Source organism: Phycodurus eques, chromosome 4, assembly GCF_024500275.1.
Source record: "Phycodurus eques isolate BA_2022a chromosome 4, UOR_Pequ_1.1, whole genome shotgun sequence".
Taxonomy (NCBI): Eukaryota; Metazoa; Chordata; class Actinopteri; order Syngnathiformes; family Syngnathidae; genus Phycodurus; species Phycodurus eques.
Genome location: NC_084528.1, coordinates 32,438,078 through 32,454,454, shown reverse-complemented (window position 1 = coordinate 32,454,454; position 16,377 = coordinate 32,438,078). Strand labels below are relative to the sequence as shown.

Below are 16,377 nucleotides of genomic sequence, written 5' to 3'. Positions count from 1 at the left end.
CCAACCTGCTCGGACCCGTTTCTTCACTTCCCGACCACGCTCACCATCGGTCTGGACGGTCGACCCCAAGTATTTCAAGTCCTCCACCCTCGCTATCTCTTCTCCCCGTCGCCTCACTCTTCCCCCACCGACCCTCTCATTCATGCACATATATTCTGTCTTACTTCGGCTAATCTTCATTCCTCTGCTTTCCACTCCGTGCCTCCATCTTTCTAACTGTTCCTCCTCCTGCTCCATGCAATGCAGAACATCATGGTCCACGGGGATTCCAGTCTAACCTCATCTGTCAGCCTATCCGTCACCACAAACAGGAAGGGGCTCAGGACTGATCCCTGATGCAGTCCCACCACCATCTTCAATTCGTCTGTCACACCTACAGCACACCTCACCGCTGTTCTGCTGCCCTCGTACATGTCCTGTATTATTCTAACAAACTTCTCTGCCACTCCAGACTTCCGCATGCAGTACCACAGTTCCTCTCTGGGTACTCTGTCATAGGCTTTCTCTAGCTCTGCAAAGACACAATGTTGCTCCTTCTGACCTTCTGTGTACTTTTCCATCAACATCCTCAAGGCAAATAATGCATCCGTGGTACTCTTTCAAGGCATGAAACCATAGGGTTGCTCGCAAATACTCACTTCTGTCCTGAGTCTATCCTCCACTACTCTTTGCCATAACTTCATTGTGTGGCTCATCCACTTTATTCCTCTATAGTTCCCACAGCTCTGCACATCACCCTTGCTCTTAAAAATGGGCACAGCACACTTTTCCTCCATTCCTGCAGCATCTTCTCTCCTGCTAGAATTCTGTTGAACAAGCTGATCAAAAACTCCCCAGTCACCTCTCCTAGAGGCTTCCATAGCGCCACAGGAATGTCATCAGGACCAACTGCCTTTCCATTTTTCATCCTCTTTAATGCCTTTCTAACTTCCCCCTTACTAATCATTGCCACTTCCTGGTCCACCACACTCTTCTACTCTCATTTCCCTCATTCATCAACTCCTCGAAGTATTCTTTCCATCTATCTCGCACACTACTGTCACCAGTCAACACATTTCCATCTCCATCCTTAATCACCCTAACCTGCTGCACATCCTTCCAACCTGTAGAGATCCTTTTCTCCTCCTTTAGTGTCCAACCTGCCATACATATATTATGCCTCGTTTGGCCTTTGCCACCTCTACCTTTGCCCCGTGTCACATCTCAATGTATTCCTTTCGCCTCTCCTCGGTCCTCTCGGTCTCCCACTTCTTCTTAGCTCACCTTTTTCCTTGCATGATTTCCTGTATTGTGAGGTTACACCACCAAGTCTCCCACGTTCATAAATGTAAATTATAAAAATAATCCTCACTATTTAAGTTATTTTTAATTCAAGTAGATTTTATTTTAGATCGCTTAAATTAATCACAAAAAAGAGATGCTTTGATGAATATTCACCCAGTTTTCAAACAATAATTCTCATGGAAATTCAGTCAGCCACGCCCTTTTTTTTCTCCTTTGTATCTTGATATTGCCGTCATAACTCATGTTATTTCCCAATCAAGCTGCATTGACAGCAAATGTTTAAAAAAATATGTTTCCAATTCCACATTCTCTAGCATTTAAAAACTGAAATGAAAAAAAAGTCGTTATTTTTCTTAACTCAAACAAGCACAGTGGTGCAAAACATGCAATATCATCAGAGATTAATCAGGTGGGTTCAGGTTGGAAAGAGACTACAAATACAACCACCCACCACTCGGCGGGTGGCAGTAGCGAGCAGTCACCTGTATTTCAAGATGAGTACAAGAAGAAGAAGTTTTTTTTTTTTCTTTTTTTTTTCTTCAACTTTGCCTCGCTGTTTTTTTTTTTTTTTTTTTAAATGTTTTATTTAGGAACACAAAACATACAGGTTAAATTGGCAGAAGGTGAACTAGAAATACAGGAAGCAACAGAAAATCAGACGAAGGTCAAGACCGCTTCACTTCCGCATTCCTTGGTGTGGTCATGTTTCGAATAAAAAAAACAAAACGCAAAAGATGCGCGATTTCCAAGCAGGCAGCCGATGATGATGATGATGATGATGATGATGATGATGATGACGAAGCCGTCCACCGTCCACGAGGAGGAACGACGCCGACATTTCGAGGCAAGTTTGTGTCATGAAGTGCATTAAAGTGTTCATGGTTGCAGGCGGGCGGGCTGGATGGAGCGAACCATTTTGCAGGTAACAGAGGGGGATGTCGTAGGCTTCTGGTTCAAAGAGTAAAGTAGTGTGTATGGTTCTGTACACTTTTTGGGAAAGTAAAAGGCTTGAAAATATAAATGCTAATATGCCCTAAACTGGGATTTGCGACTTGTGCGTACCTGACTTTAGTGTATGTTCTTCTGTTTGCGTAGTGACGTGAATATTGATGAACTGTTTGTCTTTTTTCGTTGCTTCCTGCTACGTCGTCGAGGTGGGCGTGGCTCTCCTTGGCCGGGTAGCGCGCGCAAATGCGGCGTTGCGTTGTGCGATGACGAATGCAGAATGTTTGCATGAAAATGTTTCCTGACTTTTCCGCGAGGGGTCCAAAAAGTGAAGGTCGCGTCACCGGCACACACCCGACGGGACCAAAGTCCTGTGAAAATAATGCCACGCAGGGTCCGAGAGTTTCTTTGTTACCGCAATTTTACATGCAGCAAATACAAGTTGTGAGATTTGAAATCAATTGAAATCTTGTCACGATTTCCATTTTGTGCATACGTACAGTCGGGGAAAAAAAAGCATTCCAGCGCTTCTTCCATTTCTTGTTCATTGCACGTCGTGCCTGGTACGCTCATGAGGATTTTGCACATTTGAAAATGGTTGATTTGAATCAACAGATGATTTGAATTTACAGAATCAAATCTTTAAAAAAAAAATAATAATAATAAAAAAAAATATATATATATATATATATCATATATATTATTTGACTTATTACTAATTCACTTGCTGGTTATTCTCTTAAGTTCTATTTAAAGTTGAGTTTTCAAATCAATGCCAAATAATCATGTTTATTGATTGTGATTTCAATACCGGTGCAAACTGCTGATGATTTTTCAAAGCCCTCGGCCATTGTGACAAACGGAAATTTTACAGGAGCTCCCCCTGCTGGGCTTTCTGTGTGCCAACATTCAAAAGTCCCGCTTCCGTCCTACAACCTTTCTGAGTCTCGCGTGTTGTTTTCCAGATGTTTTACTTGTTGCTGCTGATTTCCTGCTTGCCGCACGGGGGCGCCGCATCCCCAATAAGTTGCTACAACGACCAGGGAGAGGCCACCGACTGGTAATTCCAATTCATCAAAACCATGTTGTTGTTAGCAATAGACGCAAAAAAAAAAAAGAAATAATAACAATTCAAAAAAAGATGCTTGTGACGGCCCCATGTTCAAGCATCACGTTCTTTTTGTTTTGCCCTAATGAATGAGGTTTTACGTGTACAAGCTGCCGAAGGACCACGGCAGCGTTTCGGGTTTGACGTACTTGCTGATGGAGGCGGGCGGCGCCGGCTGGACGCCCGGCAAGGGGACCGTCAACGACACGGCGGGCGCCCTGGGCAGCACGCTCGGACAACTCTACGTGCAGGAAAATGTACTTTCTTTCCCTACATTGATTTTCAAATTCCTCTCGATACACTTGTGCAAACCGTAAATTCCCTTTTCAGGCGATTATTCAGAGGGATCGGGAGATGTGATCCAAAACCGATATTGCGGCCTCGAGTTTTGCCCGAGCCGATGTCAGGAATAATTCGACACACTTTTAGCTTCTTTTGCAGTATGGAATGTCAGAAAAGGCTCGAGCAAAGGATATTCCGCAGAACGATAATAAGCTCAACAGTCGGTACGAGAAAAGTGACCCATTCCTTGTTAACCAACTTTACTAGGAGGAATGTTCCGCACGCAGTTGAATAAAATAGAACTGATATGAGGAAATGCTGAAATACAACTTCAATAAAAGCAATAACATTGAAATGGCAACATAAATACGGCTGGATTATACATTTAAAGCGCAAAAGAACATTGAAAGTTCCATTGTTTTTTTTTTTTTTTGAGTGGGAACATCGCTCGCTTTCTCCACGAACTTTGCGAGCGGGCTTCACTTTTGGCCAATCGCTGTTCCCGCAGTGGCCTCTGAGGGGCAGTGTGCTGCACGCAATCGCGTACTTGCAGTCGTAGAAGTAGTCACGATTCGATGTTGTTATTATAGCTTATTTTTCACAGTTTGAAGAAAATATGGCAGAAAACATTGTTTATGTGTTTATACAGGGTTCGGGTGCCAATATTGATTATTTTGAGAGATGAGTGCTGCAAGTTCAAGGCTAATTTGTGTTAGCTCGTCAAGGGTGTTTTTCATTCATTACGTGTTAGCGTTGAGCTAGCGATTTTTGGGAAGAAAAACGAAGAACGAAACGAAGTCTGTGATGTAGTTGAACATTTAATATGTGTAATTCTTGTCTTTTGTGAGTTGATTTTTCCAGTGACCTTCAACTGGAGTGCCACTAAAGGACTTTAAGGGCACCTTGCTACTATTTTAGCACCATAGCAAGCTGTGGTTGAGGTCGCCGCCGGTTAGAAGTGCTGCAGCGGAGATGGAATGGACTGTTTGTATAAGACTGGTCAAATCAGAGATACTTTTTTTGCAGACATCGGACCGATTTCCGATGTCAAAGATTGGATCGGGACACCCCTAATTATATACAGTACGATAAATATATATATATATATATATATATATATATATATATATATATATATCGTACTGTATCGGAAGATTTTATCGCCGTAGTCGGACATAGTGCAATTGTCTTGTACGGCATTACGTGTTGACCGTCTTTATTGGCCGTCACATATTTACAGTACGACGTCGAAAGACACGCGACAAGGCTAAAAAAAAAAAAGAACTAGCGTTTGGATTCAAATATACTGCGCACGACGTCGACGCGGCGTCGATGTCTTTTGCGGACATCGTTGATCGGATCGGCGAATTATGACAAAGCCGATAAGCCGATCAGCTTGAAATGCTAATTATCGGCCGATACCGATCAGATCGGTGTAAAGTCTAATCAAAGCATAGCAGAGATATGTGACGGCCCAAAGACAGTTGAGACGTCTAAAAACTCGTGAAAGAACCTTAACAATCATTGTTGAAACACACGGGGAGGCCATGCAGTGACCTTAACAATTGTGAGCGAGACGTTGGATGCTGAGCTGCGCTGCGTTTGCTCACCCACTAGATTGTCTGTGGGAGCCCGCATCATCGCATCCCATAATCGCCTTTGCATTGGATGATGATGATGATGATGATCACTTTTATGACGCGCAAGTTTTGAACGGAAGTCCAAGAAAGGGTGTCGCAAGCGTTCACGGGCCACGTAGAACGACACGGAGGACCGGGCCTGGCCCGCGGGCCTCGTGTCGGACACCCGCAATGCCGGAGACTCTTCTTTTTGTCGTCGTGGACAGAGCACGGAAGTGGCGTACGTCCTTTACAACGATCAGGATCGACCGAGATGGCGTCGCGGCAGAGGAGGACACACGAAAGGTGAGCGACGCCAAAACGCGAGCGCAGTTCGATTCCTTCCGTCGCGTGACCGAAGCCGGAAATGTTCGTGCACGTACAAACCGTGTTCCCCCCGTTGCTATGACGATGATGAGGACGCGTTTGTGGCCTTTTGTTGAGGTGCGGTGCTGCTGGACAAGCGTCAGGGTTTCTGGCTGCTGCACAGCACGCCCGTCTTCCCCCCGGCGCGCCCGGCGGGACGCTACAGCTACCCCGACAGCGGCGCCACCTACGGGCAGAACTTCCTGTGCGTCACCTTCCCGCTGGAGCGCTTCCACGCCATCGGTGAAGGCGACCCCCCCTCCAAAAGTGTGCGCGCCAAAGCGCCTTTTCTAACGCCACCCTTGTGCAGGCGAGCAGCTGCAGATCAACCAGCCCAACGTGTACGACTGCGACGTCCCGCCGTCCTTCGCGGCGACCGCGCCGGCTCTGGCCGCCGTCTGCAATAAAGGCGGCGCGCGTGTCCCGGCCGCCAATCGCAGCGTCGCGCTGACGTCCAAAGGCGGCGCCCGCTTCGTCAGCTTCGCCAAGGGGGCCGCGTTCGACGACGGTAGGCCGCGAGCTCCTTTTCACCGCATTTCGGAAACCCGATTTCACCGAGCGACACAAGAGTTCGGTAGCCGTGCCCGCGATGAGCGGACCCGCCGAAAAGCACCGAGGGGGTCGGCCGTTTTGGTTTGAAGCAGCCGCGTTCGGCCTGTTTTCCAGCCCGTCCGAGGATAGCAAGGAAGTAGCGTTTGGTTTTTGGGAAAATTCAGCCCCTGAAACCAGTTTGACTTAGCGACTTGAAACGTGGCAAGACCCAGAAAAAGTCCCAAGAAGCCGTGCCCCAAAACACACGGGGAGTCCGCCATTTTTTTTTTGCGGTCATTTTTCGGGGGTTTCAAAGACCAAGTTGCGCTTGAGATTTGATCCGATTGCCGCCAAGTTTGAAGCTCGTCCGCTAGCCAGCTGGACGACGCTACTGTAACTCGCCAAACGGGAGATTTTTGGCCAGTTGGGCTTACCTCTTCTTCTCGTACCGGTGTAGACCTGTACCACTCGTGGGTGGCCCCCACCCTGCAGTCGGACCTCCTGGTGCAGTTCTGGATCCACTCGGGCGGCATCCTCCCGTCCGACTGCACGCTGGGCTGGAAGGTTCTGGACATCACGCGCCTTTCCCCGGGCGGGCTGGCGGCCTACAGCAACAGCAAGGACCACTCCAAGTGGGCCGTCAGCCCGCTGCCGGCGGCGGTAGGCGGCGGCGGAGGCTGGCTGTGCGTGGGCGACATCAACCGTAACGAGGCGGAGGAGAAGCGAGGCGGCGGTGCGCTTTGCCAGCGCAACGCCGCCGTGTGGAAAGCGTACCGGGCCGCCGCGCTCCAGTACCAGCCGTGCCGGGACCCGGGGAGCAAGCGCCTTCAATTTGCCTAATTAAGACTTTTTTTTTTTTATAACAAATAATCAATATTTCTACGTCAATTTAAAAATTCAATGAAAATATTTTATATTTGATTAAAAATCTGCTGTTTTCTTTTTATCTGAAAAAGTGACTTTTTATTTTGTATATTTACCCCCCCCAAAAAAATCTGAGATTTGTGAAAAATTTCACAAAATGCGGAGTTAATGCGAAATGAAAATGGAGATACATGTGAACAAATTCACAATATTTGGGAACATCAAATATTTAATATTTGATTGAAAACTCATCTAACCATAATGTAACGTTCGATCCAATTACGATGCAAGCGTGTCGGTCTCGAATGTGAAATTGTCCGCCTCCTACGAAAGCCCGAATGTGGATGGATGTCGTGTTCCTTGCTCGCATTTGTCCAAATGTTTGCCCCCTCAGCGTTTGCCGGTTGAGGCGGGCCAGGAAGCGGCAGGCGACGTGATGGTTTTCGAACAACAAAAATCACGTGACGGATGTCAACGTAATCATCTCTGCACAAACGCCACTGGCTCGAGGCGGCCATCTTCCTTCGAACCCTTGACCCTGGCGAGGAGTGCGCACCTCAAAGTGCAGTCGCCGTACCTGGCCAGTGGGTGGCATGCTATGCGATGCGACGGTCTATAGGCTTCGACAGTAGTTCAATAAATGCTCGTCTCAATTGTAATAATCCATTTCTTTTCATTTTGACTTTATTTCTACAGGCAATAATCCAAAGCTCTTCACATGAAAACACAACAGCCTTTTTCTTGCAAAGACGACGACAAGCGTTGTTGGCAGATGTTCTTTTAATGGGCGGCGTCCAAAATGTTCCGCTGTGGTAGAAAGTACATTTGGCGTGTACAAAAATAGGACATTTATTGGCAATATTTCCACGCGGGCGGAGGTGGTGGGCACCTCGTTGAGGAAGGCACAAAGAAAAGCATGGCTAGCAGAGCTAGCGTACGTCATTTAGCTTCCATCGTATCAGAATGATCGGAATTCGCTCCTCGGCCGACCGGGACGCTTCAGCGGCGCCGAGCGCGCGCGAGACCTCCGCCGGTCCCGGTGGGACTTCGACTTGGACATTTCACAGAGCGCGTTGAGACACGATGGAAAAAGTTCCGTTTTGCCTCGACGACTTCAGCGCACGTGATAATTGGATATTTAAAACGCCATCAAAACCCCAAAAATCTTCAGGATAAGGATAAAAAAAAAAAAAAAAAAAAAAACGTTTTCAGGTCACAAAAGTTAGAGATAATGATTTGGATATGGCCAAAAAAAAAAAAAAAAAAAAAATCTTCGTGATACATCAAAAAACTAACACATTTGGAGACACGTGCAGAAAAACAAAAAAAAATGGAGGTCCACGAAAAAAAAATCCCCAAATCAAAGATTTAAAAATCCCCAAAACGATTGGAGATGGATTATTTTTATTTGGCAGCGCCAACTTGTCACCAAAAGGAATTTCTTGGAAGGCGGAAGTGAAAGGGATCGAATCAAATCTGAGCTGGAGATGAAATTGAAACGAAAGCGCTCGCCAGGAATTTCCGTGTGAAATTGACGATTGAGTTAGCGGCGACGAGACGCTCGGACGAGCGGCGGCGTCGTCGCGGTCGGCGTGGACGTTTTTGCCGACGTATTCCGGAGGCGTTCGGCCTTTTCCTCACAAAAACCTTCGCGACCGGCAGCCCAAATCAAAACGTTCATTTTTTTCTCCAGCGCAGCTGCTGATGATGATGATGATGATGCTGATGATGACGATGATGGGAAGACTTGAAGACCGATTCCCAGCAGGAGGGAAAATGTTGCCGTTTCCAACACGTTCCAAAACAAACAAAACAATTGTATTCCACGGCTGCCTTGGGAAAACACTTCGCCACCCCCCCAAAAAAAAGTTCAATAAATTAAAACAGGAAATTAAAAAAAGATGCACAATTAAATTATACAAAATACAGGTTGCTAGGAGGTATAGAATAATAAAAAAACAAGATAAAAACATCCAGAGTAAATAACACAAAAATCAAATAAGAATGATGAAATAAAATATATTTGGTAGAAGCTGTAAAATATATTGTTCACAATTTTTTTAAAAGAAAAATAAACTCAATTTCATTGATAATATGAAGGAGTTCCAATAAAACGGTGGAGGAAAACGACTTTCCTCTCAAGCCAAATGAAAATCCCAAATTCAAAGACGGCGCCGTCCGGAGTTTGCTTTGTTTCTTTCAAAAGAGATTTCGGGCCAATCTCCTTCCCTTGGCTTTGATTCGAGGATACGTGGCGGCGGCGCCGCTCTCCGATTGGCCGACGGCCGGCGACCCGAGCGACGCGTCGCCGGCTTTCCGTTGCAACAGGAAGTCCACGCTGGACGACGTCATGGCGTAGAAAACGTTTCCCGTGGCCGGGATCAGCAACTCTACGGAAAGAACATCGACTCGCCGTCGTCGTCACGTCGAAAAAAAAAAACCCAAACGACTCAAATACGCATAAGTGCAGTGCTAAAAAGCGCTGCTTCAACTGCTGTACTTGAGACTGGAATGTACTTAAGTACAAAAGTACAAATGAATTCTGACTGTCAATTTTATTCAATACATGTTTTCATGACCGGCCACAACAACAAAGAGTCGGCGGGAAACGGCGCGGGAACGGGACGGAGCCTTGCTGCGAATCGCCGAAAGCCGCAAGCGATCGGCGCCACCCTGAAAGGGTTACAATTGCCTATAGATGCCACAAAATGGCAGACTTTTCTCAAAATGAAGCTCCTCCCCTCGGTTCGACAGTCCGGCGATAGGTTTCCAATATGTCGGGGAAAATTGCTAACTTAAATATTGACACAATAATGATGCATTTGTATGATTTTCACAGCCAAAATGGCCTCGTGAGGGAAATCACAATTATTCCCAAAAGGTTCAAATGTCAAGGCAGCACAAAGTGTGATCCCAAATCACTTCCGTATCATTACAAAGAGCGTTTCCCTTCAAAACAAATGCTTCAAGGCAGCAGATTTGATTTGGGGGGGGGAAGATGCACCGGCTAACAACCCAGACTAAACGTCGCTCCTCCGTGACGCACAAAGATCGTCGCTTACCGGCCGAAAAGCCACGAGTCGCTGACAATTGCATCAAGGTGCCACCAGTTGGCAGCGAAGCCACTCCTACTTTTTCTCGAAATGAAGAGCCTCCCTTCCGTTCAACATACTTCCTTGACGCCAATGACGCCTTTTCCGTTAGCCGGAGCTTTGCGCCACCTTCCGGTTGAGAATATGTTCCACACGAGAAACAAAGACAATCGGGTGTATTTGTGATGCGCAAGGGGCGGGGCTTAACTCCCGCTACCTTTTCCTTCAGGCAGAAGTTGGAGCAGCTCGTACGCGGACGCCTGCGCGGGGTCCTGATTGTGTTTCTCCAGGGCCGAGCCGATGGCGGCCGGCGTCTTGTCGTCGCTGGTCACCTGAGGACGGACGGACGGACATTTTTCATATCGACTGTTCAGTTCACTTCAATCACACGACGACTTCAGTTGCAACAGCGTTTTAACGAAGGCCCAAGTGGCGTTGCGCGAGACGAACTTTTATATCCTGAAATCGGATTTTTCCTTAAGACGCCTTGAAATGAAGAGCCATTTTCTCCATTTATTGCTAGAACACGTTCTATACTTGCAAATTAATCCACGCGAGTTGATTGGTGAAATGTCCGCAGGCAAGAAAATGCAGTTTCCTGCTTTATGCAAATGTGAATTGAAGAAAAATTCGATCGATGATCGGAAAGAGGAACCCAATTGATCGTTCATCGTTAAGTGAAATGTCTCATTTTCTCTTGTGTGTTCATCAAAAAAAAAGAGATATTTTATCCTTCGACTTGAATAATCGAATACGAATTGCAGCATTTCTGGATGCGAATTGTTACTTGTGACATCGAGTGAGAAAAAGTAACTCATAGCATTTTCATAGAATAATTCAAAACGTCGGTTTGGAAGGGGCAATAAACGACTTCAAATTTGTGTTGCTGAATAAATATAGATTTTAAAACCTAGACATATCAAACTTTGCGGTTAGAATAACTGAAAAGGGCCGCCAAGTCAAAGCGTGGGGCTCGCCCGCCTCGCCCCAGGACCGGAGGGCGAAGACTCGAGACTTGCGCGTGACCCACCTCTCAATCGGGATTACCTCTCGGACTCGACGCGAGGTCACAAAGGAATAATCGAATCCGCGCGCGAGAGGGATTTTTGTTGTTGTCGTCGACTATTCCATCGTAACGCGTGGCGACGATTATCCGCGACTCCGGCGTCCACTGACCAGGATGCTGCGGTACAAGTTGCCGTCGTGCAGGTCCATGCGGATCCTGATGATGCGCATGTCGGGGCCCGAACTCCGACACCCGCCGGCGGCGGCGAGGGCGGGGGGGGGGTTGTTGCCGCAGGAGGCGGAGCGGCGGTGGGATTTGGGCGGCGTCCCGGGAGCCGGAGAGCCGTCGACGGGCGGCGGCGGCGGCGACGTGTCCACGTCCAGACACGACACCGACGGAGATCGCATGTGCTCAAAACAAACACACATGTATACATATTGGAACCGTGACATGACTTTTTTCTCTCCAAAATCTACCCTGACGCCGCTTGCCCGTGCGGGCGTCCGAAGAAAACGCAAAAGACACAATTGTCCGTCCAAATGAGGCTGCGCGCTGTCGGATGCGCGCGCCTGTCGCCGCGGTTACCTTGGTGAGTTTGGAGAGCAGGTTGTTGACGGGCGACGAGAAGTCGAAGGGCGCGTCCGCGTCCGACGGCGGGCCGCTCGCCGAACCGCCCAAACTGGACACAACGTTTGCCGTGAAAACACTCGCAAGGGGCACCGCGAAGCCGACGGGCGGCGCCGCGGCTTACTCGGGACACTGCGTGATGACGACCGTCGGGGGGCCGCCGCCGCGGGGGGCCGGCGCCACGTCGCAAGGTGCTTCGATCTCGTTGGACAGGCTGTAACTAAAACACACGCACACGCACACGCACCAGCAGTGTTACGGTTGTCATCTTGTAAAGTTTTGAGGTAAAATGGCAGCCATTTCAAGAACAACCTATGACAAAACGGTTGTGCGTTCAAGAAAAAAAGGTTATTAATTTTCATGAATAAAGTCATACATTTCCCCGGAAATACAAATCGCAATTTGATGGGAATAAAGCTTTACAAGTACATATTCTACTTATTATTTCCAAGAAAAAAAAAGTTGCACGAAGCTGTGGATGTCTGAGCAAAAGAAGTTAGACATTTTCCAGAAAAAAAATGGTTGCAGTTTTTAGTGGCGCGTAGTAATCTCGTGCCAATAAAGTTATATATTCGGGGGGGGAAAAAATGGAGCATATATTTGAGAAAAAGTTGGAAAAATAATGAGAATAAAGCGGAATACCTTCAAGATTTTATGACATTGGCGAGACAAAAAAAGTTAAATAGTTTGCAAAATAAAGCTGAGGAAAAAAACGTTTTGAGGGGAAAAAATATTTTTGAGAAATGTTCATCTGACGAGAAAAAACATTGTTTATTTTTGGGCAAAATAAGACATTATATATTTCATAAAAAAAGTTCAGATATTTGAGAAAAAAAAAGGTATATTTTTACAAATAAAGGTGTATGTTTCTGTGACAAAAAAGCTCGTACATTTTCCGCAAAAAGATTTTGAGAATAATCATAAATCTCATGAACAATAAAAACGTATTTTTCCGGAAATAATGTCGACGTGAGCATATTTCCACAGATAAAGTTAAAGTGAAAAAACGTGACATATTTTCAAGACAAAAGTACACAGTTTGTGACAACAAAGTCGTGTGGAGTATTTTCAAGCTAAAACAATGTATATTTCCCAGAAATTCGTCTGTAAGTTTTATATATTCATGTATAAAGTTGGACATCTTCCGGGAAAAATGTCCGACATTTTCTTCAAAAAAACTTGTCTATCTTTTGTGTGAAAAAGGGAAATATTTGCCGGAAAAAAAACACACAAAAAAAAACAGACTCACACGTGAATTAAGATTGGGAGAAAAATATTCCGAGATGTCATTTTATGAAAACATAGTTGTATATTTTCAGGATTTATGGGGGACAAAATAATTATATATTTATCAGAAAAGAAGTCCGATTATTTTTTCATAACATACACTTTAACTTTGTTTATTTCCCAGCCCAAAAGTTGCGTCTCGCAACAAAAAAATGGAGTCATATTTTCGTGGAGCTGAAAAGTAAGTCTTTGTATATTTTGCAAATGAAGTTTGACCTTTGCTCCTGGGTCAGCGTGGGTACGCCGCGGTACCAACGCAGGAAGGTCTCGTCCGGGACCAGCGCGCAGTTTTTGCACGACGACTGCAGCAGTCGGATTTGAGCCAAAACCTCAAATTCCTGCCCAACAGAAAACAAAAACAAAAACAACGAATGATGGCGCCGCCCCCCAAAAGTCTCAGAAGAACGCGGCGGGCGCCGTCGTCATTTTGGGGCTCTCGATTTAGCGCAGTCCGATTGACCTCGCCCTGTCGCGCAATCATTCAAGAGGTCGCGAAGTGCATCTTTTTGATGAAGGTTTTTTTCCCCCCCTCCTTCGTTGTGGAGGTTACGCGCCGATGCCATCATAAAGCCTTTCTCCTTCAAGAAGCGCCTTCCATGTTTTTTGCGCGTGTGGACGTGTCACGGCTCGTGCGCGGCGAGTAAACAAACTTGCGACCTCGAAGATGTTTTGATCGAAACTGATCGATTGATTGAAACTGGAACTGGCATGTTGTTGAACTGAAATGGTTCCATTGGGCGTTACACTTGCACCGATTGCACACCTGGATCAAGTTGTTGGTTCCCTCTCAACAGAAGAAAAAAAAAAACAACAACAACAAAAAAACAGCGCATCCAAAAATCACTTGAATCTGACAAAAGTAATGTGAAATAAAGATGTAATGAACACGAACCAATGACAATCAGATATTGCTTTTAAATGGTCGGTCGAACAGAATTTCAGCTGTCGGCGGATATTTTGCCGCACTCCTCACGAGCAAAGCGCTCCAGTCGTCTCGAGTTTGAGGGTGTGCTTTCTCCAGATCCTTCTATCGTTGTCCCACAGGATTTGGATCGGGGCTCATCGAAGGCCGCTTCAGAATAGTCCAAAGTCTTGCTTTTAGCCATTCTTGGCTGTTCTGAGACTGAGACCAAGCTTTCATTTCTCTCCAATACCTTGATAGTCTTCGGATTTCATTGTATCCTGCACAGATTCAAGACAACCTGTGCCAGGTGCAGCAAAGCAGCCCCAGAACAGAACAGAGTGTTTCACAGTAGGGACGGTGTTCTCTTCTTGCTCGTATGCTCCATTTTTGCATCATAGAGCCAAAAGTTCCAGTTTTGTCTTATCCGTTCTCATGACATTCTTCTCCCAGAAGCTTTGTGGCTGGTCAACGTGCAGTTTGGACAATTCCTGTCTATCTTTTTGACGATTTCCTTCCAACAGCGTCGTCGTCCTCGGTCGTCTCGGGAGGAAGTCCACTTTGGTCCAAACGGCCTGCTTTGTGAGTTTTTTTTAATCATTCTGTTAAAGCACAATTTCAAAGACATGCCTGATTTCCATCGGTTATTGATGATTACTTTGGTCAGATTCAAGTTATTTCCGCGACCACTTTTGCATTTTCTCCCACGAAAAAGAGAGCGGCACCCACAATTGGAGGCCAAAGGTCGAGCGCCGGCATTGGTATTCGACGGCTACGACGGCACGCGGCGGCTCACTCACCCGTCGCCTCTTGTCGAAGTTGACGTAGCCGTTCTGCAACGACACAGCGGCGGGACAAGTCAAAGCCGGGCGCTCTCGGGCGGCGGCGGCGGGCGGCTAACTGACCTCCAGACGGTCTTTGACGGCCGCGTCCAGCATGGTCAGGTCGGTCAGGAACAGGCCCAGGTACGGAACCGTGCCCTGCGCGCCGACGCTCCACTGGCACAGCAAACGCAAACGCAAAGCAAAACACACATTAGTACACGCGTGTCTATTAGGGGACATGCGGTATCGGGGAGAAAATCTAAACACATACTCGTCATTTGCAATATAAACGTATACACATACTGTAACGTGAACACGAACAAACATATCCAGCCATCTGTCGAAAAATCACGTCACGGCTCGTTTGACGTAAAACAACTTTCGAGTTACGGGTTTCGAAAGCATTTTCCGTCACACTTGAATTCCCTTTGCGGGGATCAATGAAGGGCGAACTGAACGGGTGCGATTTCATTTCACGCTATTTGGGAAATATCGCTCGGCAATCGCACTGACCGCGCTCGTGTGCTTGTCGTCCAGGTTGGCGCACTTGGAAGTTCCTTCCTACGCGACCGCAAAACAAACAAACAAACAAAAACTTCAGTGGGTGGACAAGTAAATAGTATTTCTAAAATTGGGAACCGGGTACTGGGAACTGGTCGCTAGCCAATCACAGGCCACAAAGAAACAAACAACCATTCGCACTCACAGTCGCACCTACGGGCAATTTAGAGTCTTCATCAACCCAGCATGCATGTTTTGGGGATGCGGGAGGAAACCGGAGCGCCCGGAGAAAAGCCACGCCGGCACGGGGAGGACATGCAAACTCCACACAGGCGGAGTCGGGATTGCAACCCCGGTCCCCAGAACCGTGAGGCAGATGTGCTAACCGTGCCGGCTGAGGGAAACTAGTAATCCTTAATATGATATCACTGTTTGTGTGTCACACCGCATCGGCATGGCACTAATACCAGTCGGATAACGAATATATGACGGAGTACTGTTCTATTGTCTGTCTACATGGTGTTGCTGCACCATTTGTGTCCAACCAGTTGCTTAAAGCGGTTCAAGCACCCCAACGTAGATGCCCTTTAGCATTAGCATGAAGCTCGTGGACTGAACGTTTGCTTGAAATACACAAAAGATGTAACTGCCTCTGTTTTTGTTTGTGTAGTTTTCAAGTGAACTTCCGCTGGGAGTGCCAAGAAAAAGCTCCAAGACTCTTTTTAGATGAACTGTTCACTATTTGCCAAAAACTCCGCGTGACCGAAGCCGGAAAGCCGGTTAGCGGACTTCCTGCGTATGCTACGCTAACGGGCGTGACTACAGGTTGGGGCTCATGATTGTTTGGAGTCCAGTTTTCTTTATGGCTGCTGTCTTTGGACAAAAGTTCAATACATGTATTGATACAAAAGTGATATGACGAACGTAAACAGGAAACGAAAACTAAACGTGAAATATTGTCATCTTTGGTGACATCTTGTGTTTGGTTTTCTGCAGGGACTCGAAAGGTTTTCGAGTCCCTGCCGGTGCTTTGTGGCAGGATTGCAGGACAACTGGTCCTCGGACGAGCGGTCCTCGGGTGACGCCAGTTGACTCCCCGGTTAACTGGTCGTCGGGCAGGATTCAAAGAAATTTACTCAT

At 46.7% G+C, this 16,377-nt stretch overlaps 2 protein-coding genes across 9 annotated transcripts in view; one reads left to right on the top strand and one right to left on the bottom strand.

The window, feature by feature from the left end:
* Window positions 1–1,700: 1,700 nt before the first annotated feature.
* On the top strand, window positions 1,701–8,202 carry dnase2 (deoxyribonuclease II, lysosomal). Of its 2 annotated transcripts, none has more exons than XM_061675340.1 (7): window positions 1,701–2,128; window positions 3,195–3,289; window positions 3,432–3,594; window positions 5,466–5,544; window positions 5,683–5,847; window positions 5,915–6,112; window positions 6,593–8,202. In XM_061675340.1, exons 1-7 carry the CDS (start codon window positions 2,045–2,047, stop codon window positions 6,973–6,975), a joined length of 1,167 nt encoding a protein of 388 aa, XP_061531324.1. In that variant the 5' UTR covers window positions 1,701–2,044; the 3' UTR covers window positions 6,976–8,202. The 2 variants fall into 2 exon arrangements, with proteins under 2 accessions (XP_061531324.1, XP_061531325.1); XM_061675341.1 differs by lacking the exon at window positions 1,701–2,128 and adding an exon at window positions 2,133–2,206.
* Window positions 7,666–16,377, bottom strand: part of rgl2 (ral guanine nucleotide dissociation stimulator-like 2) — a 29,332-nt gene continuing 20,620 nt past the window's right edge. For 6 of the 7 annotated variants that reach the window (XM_061675330.1, XM_061675332.1, XM_061675333.1 and 3 more), the window contains 9 exons: window positions 15,250–15,297; window positions 14,818–14,910; window positions 14,713–14,745; window positions 13,228–13,349; window positions 11,849–11,944; window positions 11,683–11,776; window positions 11,268–11,507; window positions 10,309–10,423; window positions 7,666–9,389 (listed from right to left, as the gene is read on the bottom strand). In XM_061675330.1, coding sequence (XP_061531314.1) covers window positions 9,199–9,389; window positions 10,309–10,423; window positions 11,268–11,507; window positions 11,683–11,776; window positions 11,849–11,944; window positions 13,228–13,349; window positions 14,713–14,745; window positions 14,818–14,910; window positions 15,250–15,297 — 1,032 coding nt within the window. In that variant the 3' untranslated portion in view covers window positions 7,666–9,198. The remainder of the gene's footprint in view (window positions 9,390–10,308; window positions 10,424–11,267; window positions 11,508–11,682; window positions 11,777–11,848; window positions 11,945–13,227; window positions 13,350–14,712; window positions 14,746–14,817; window positions 14,911–15,249; window positions 15,298–16,377) is intronic. The other variant, XM_061675331.1, reaches the window with a different exon arrangement.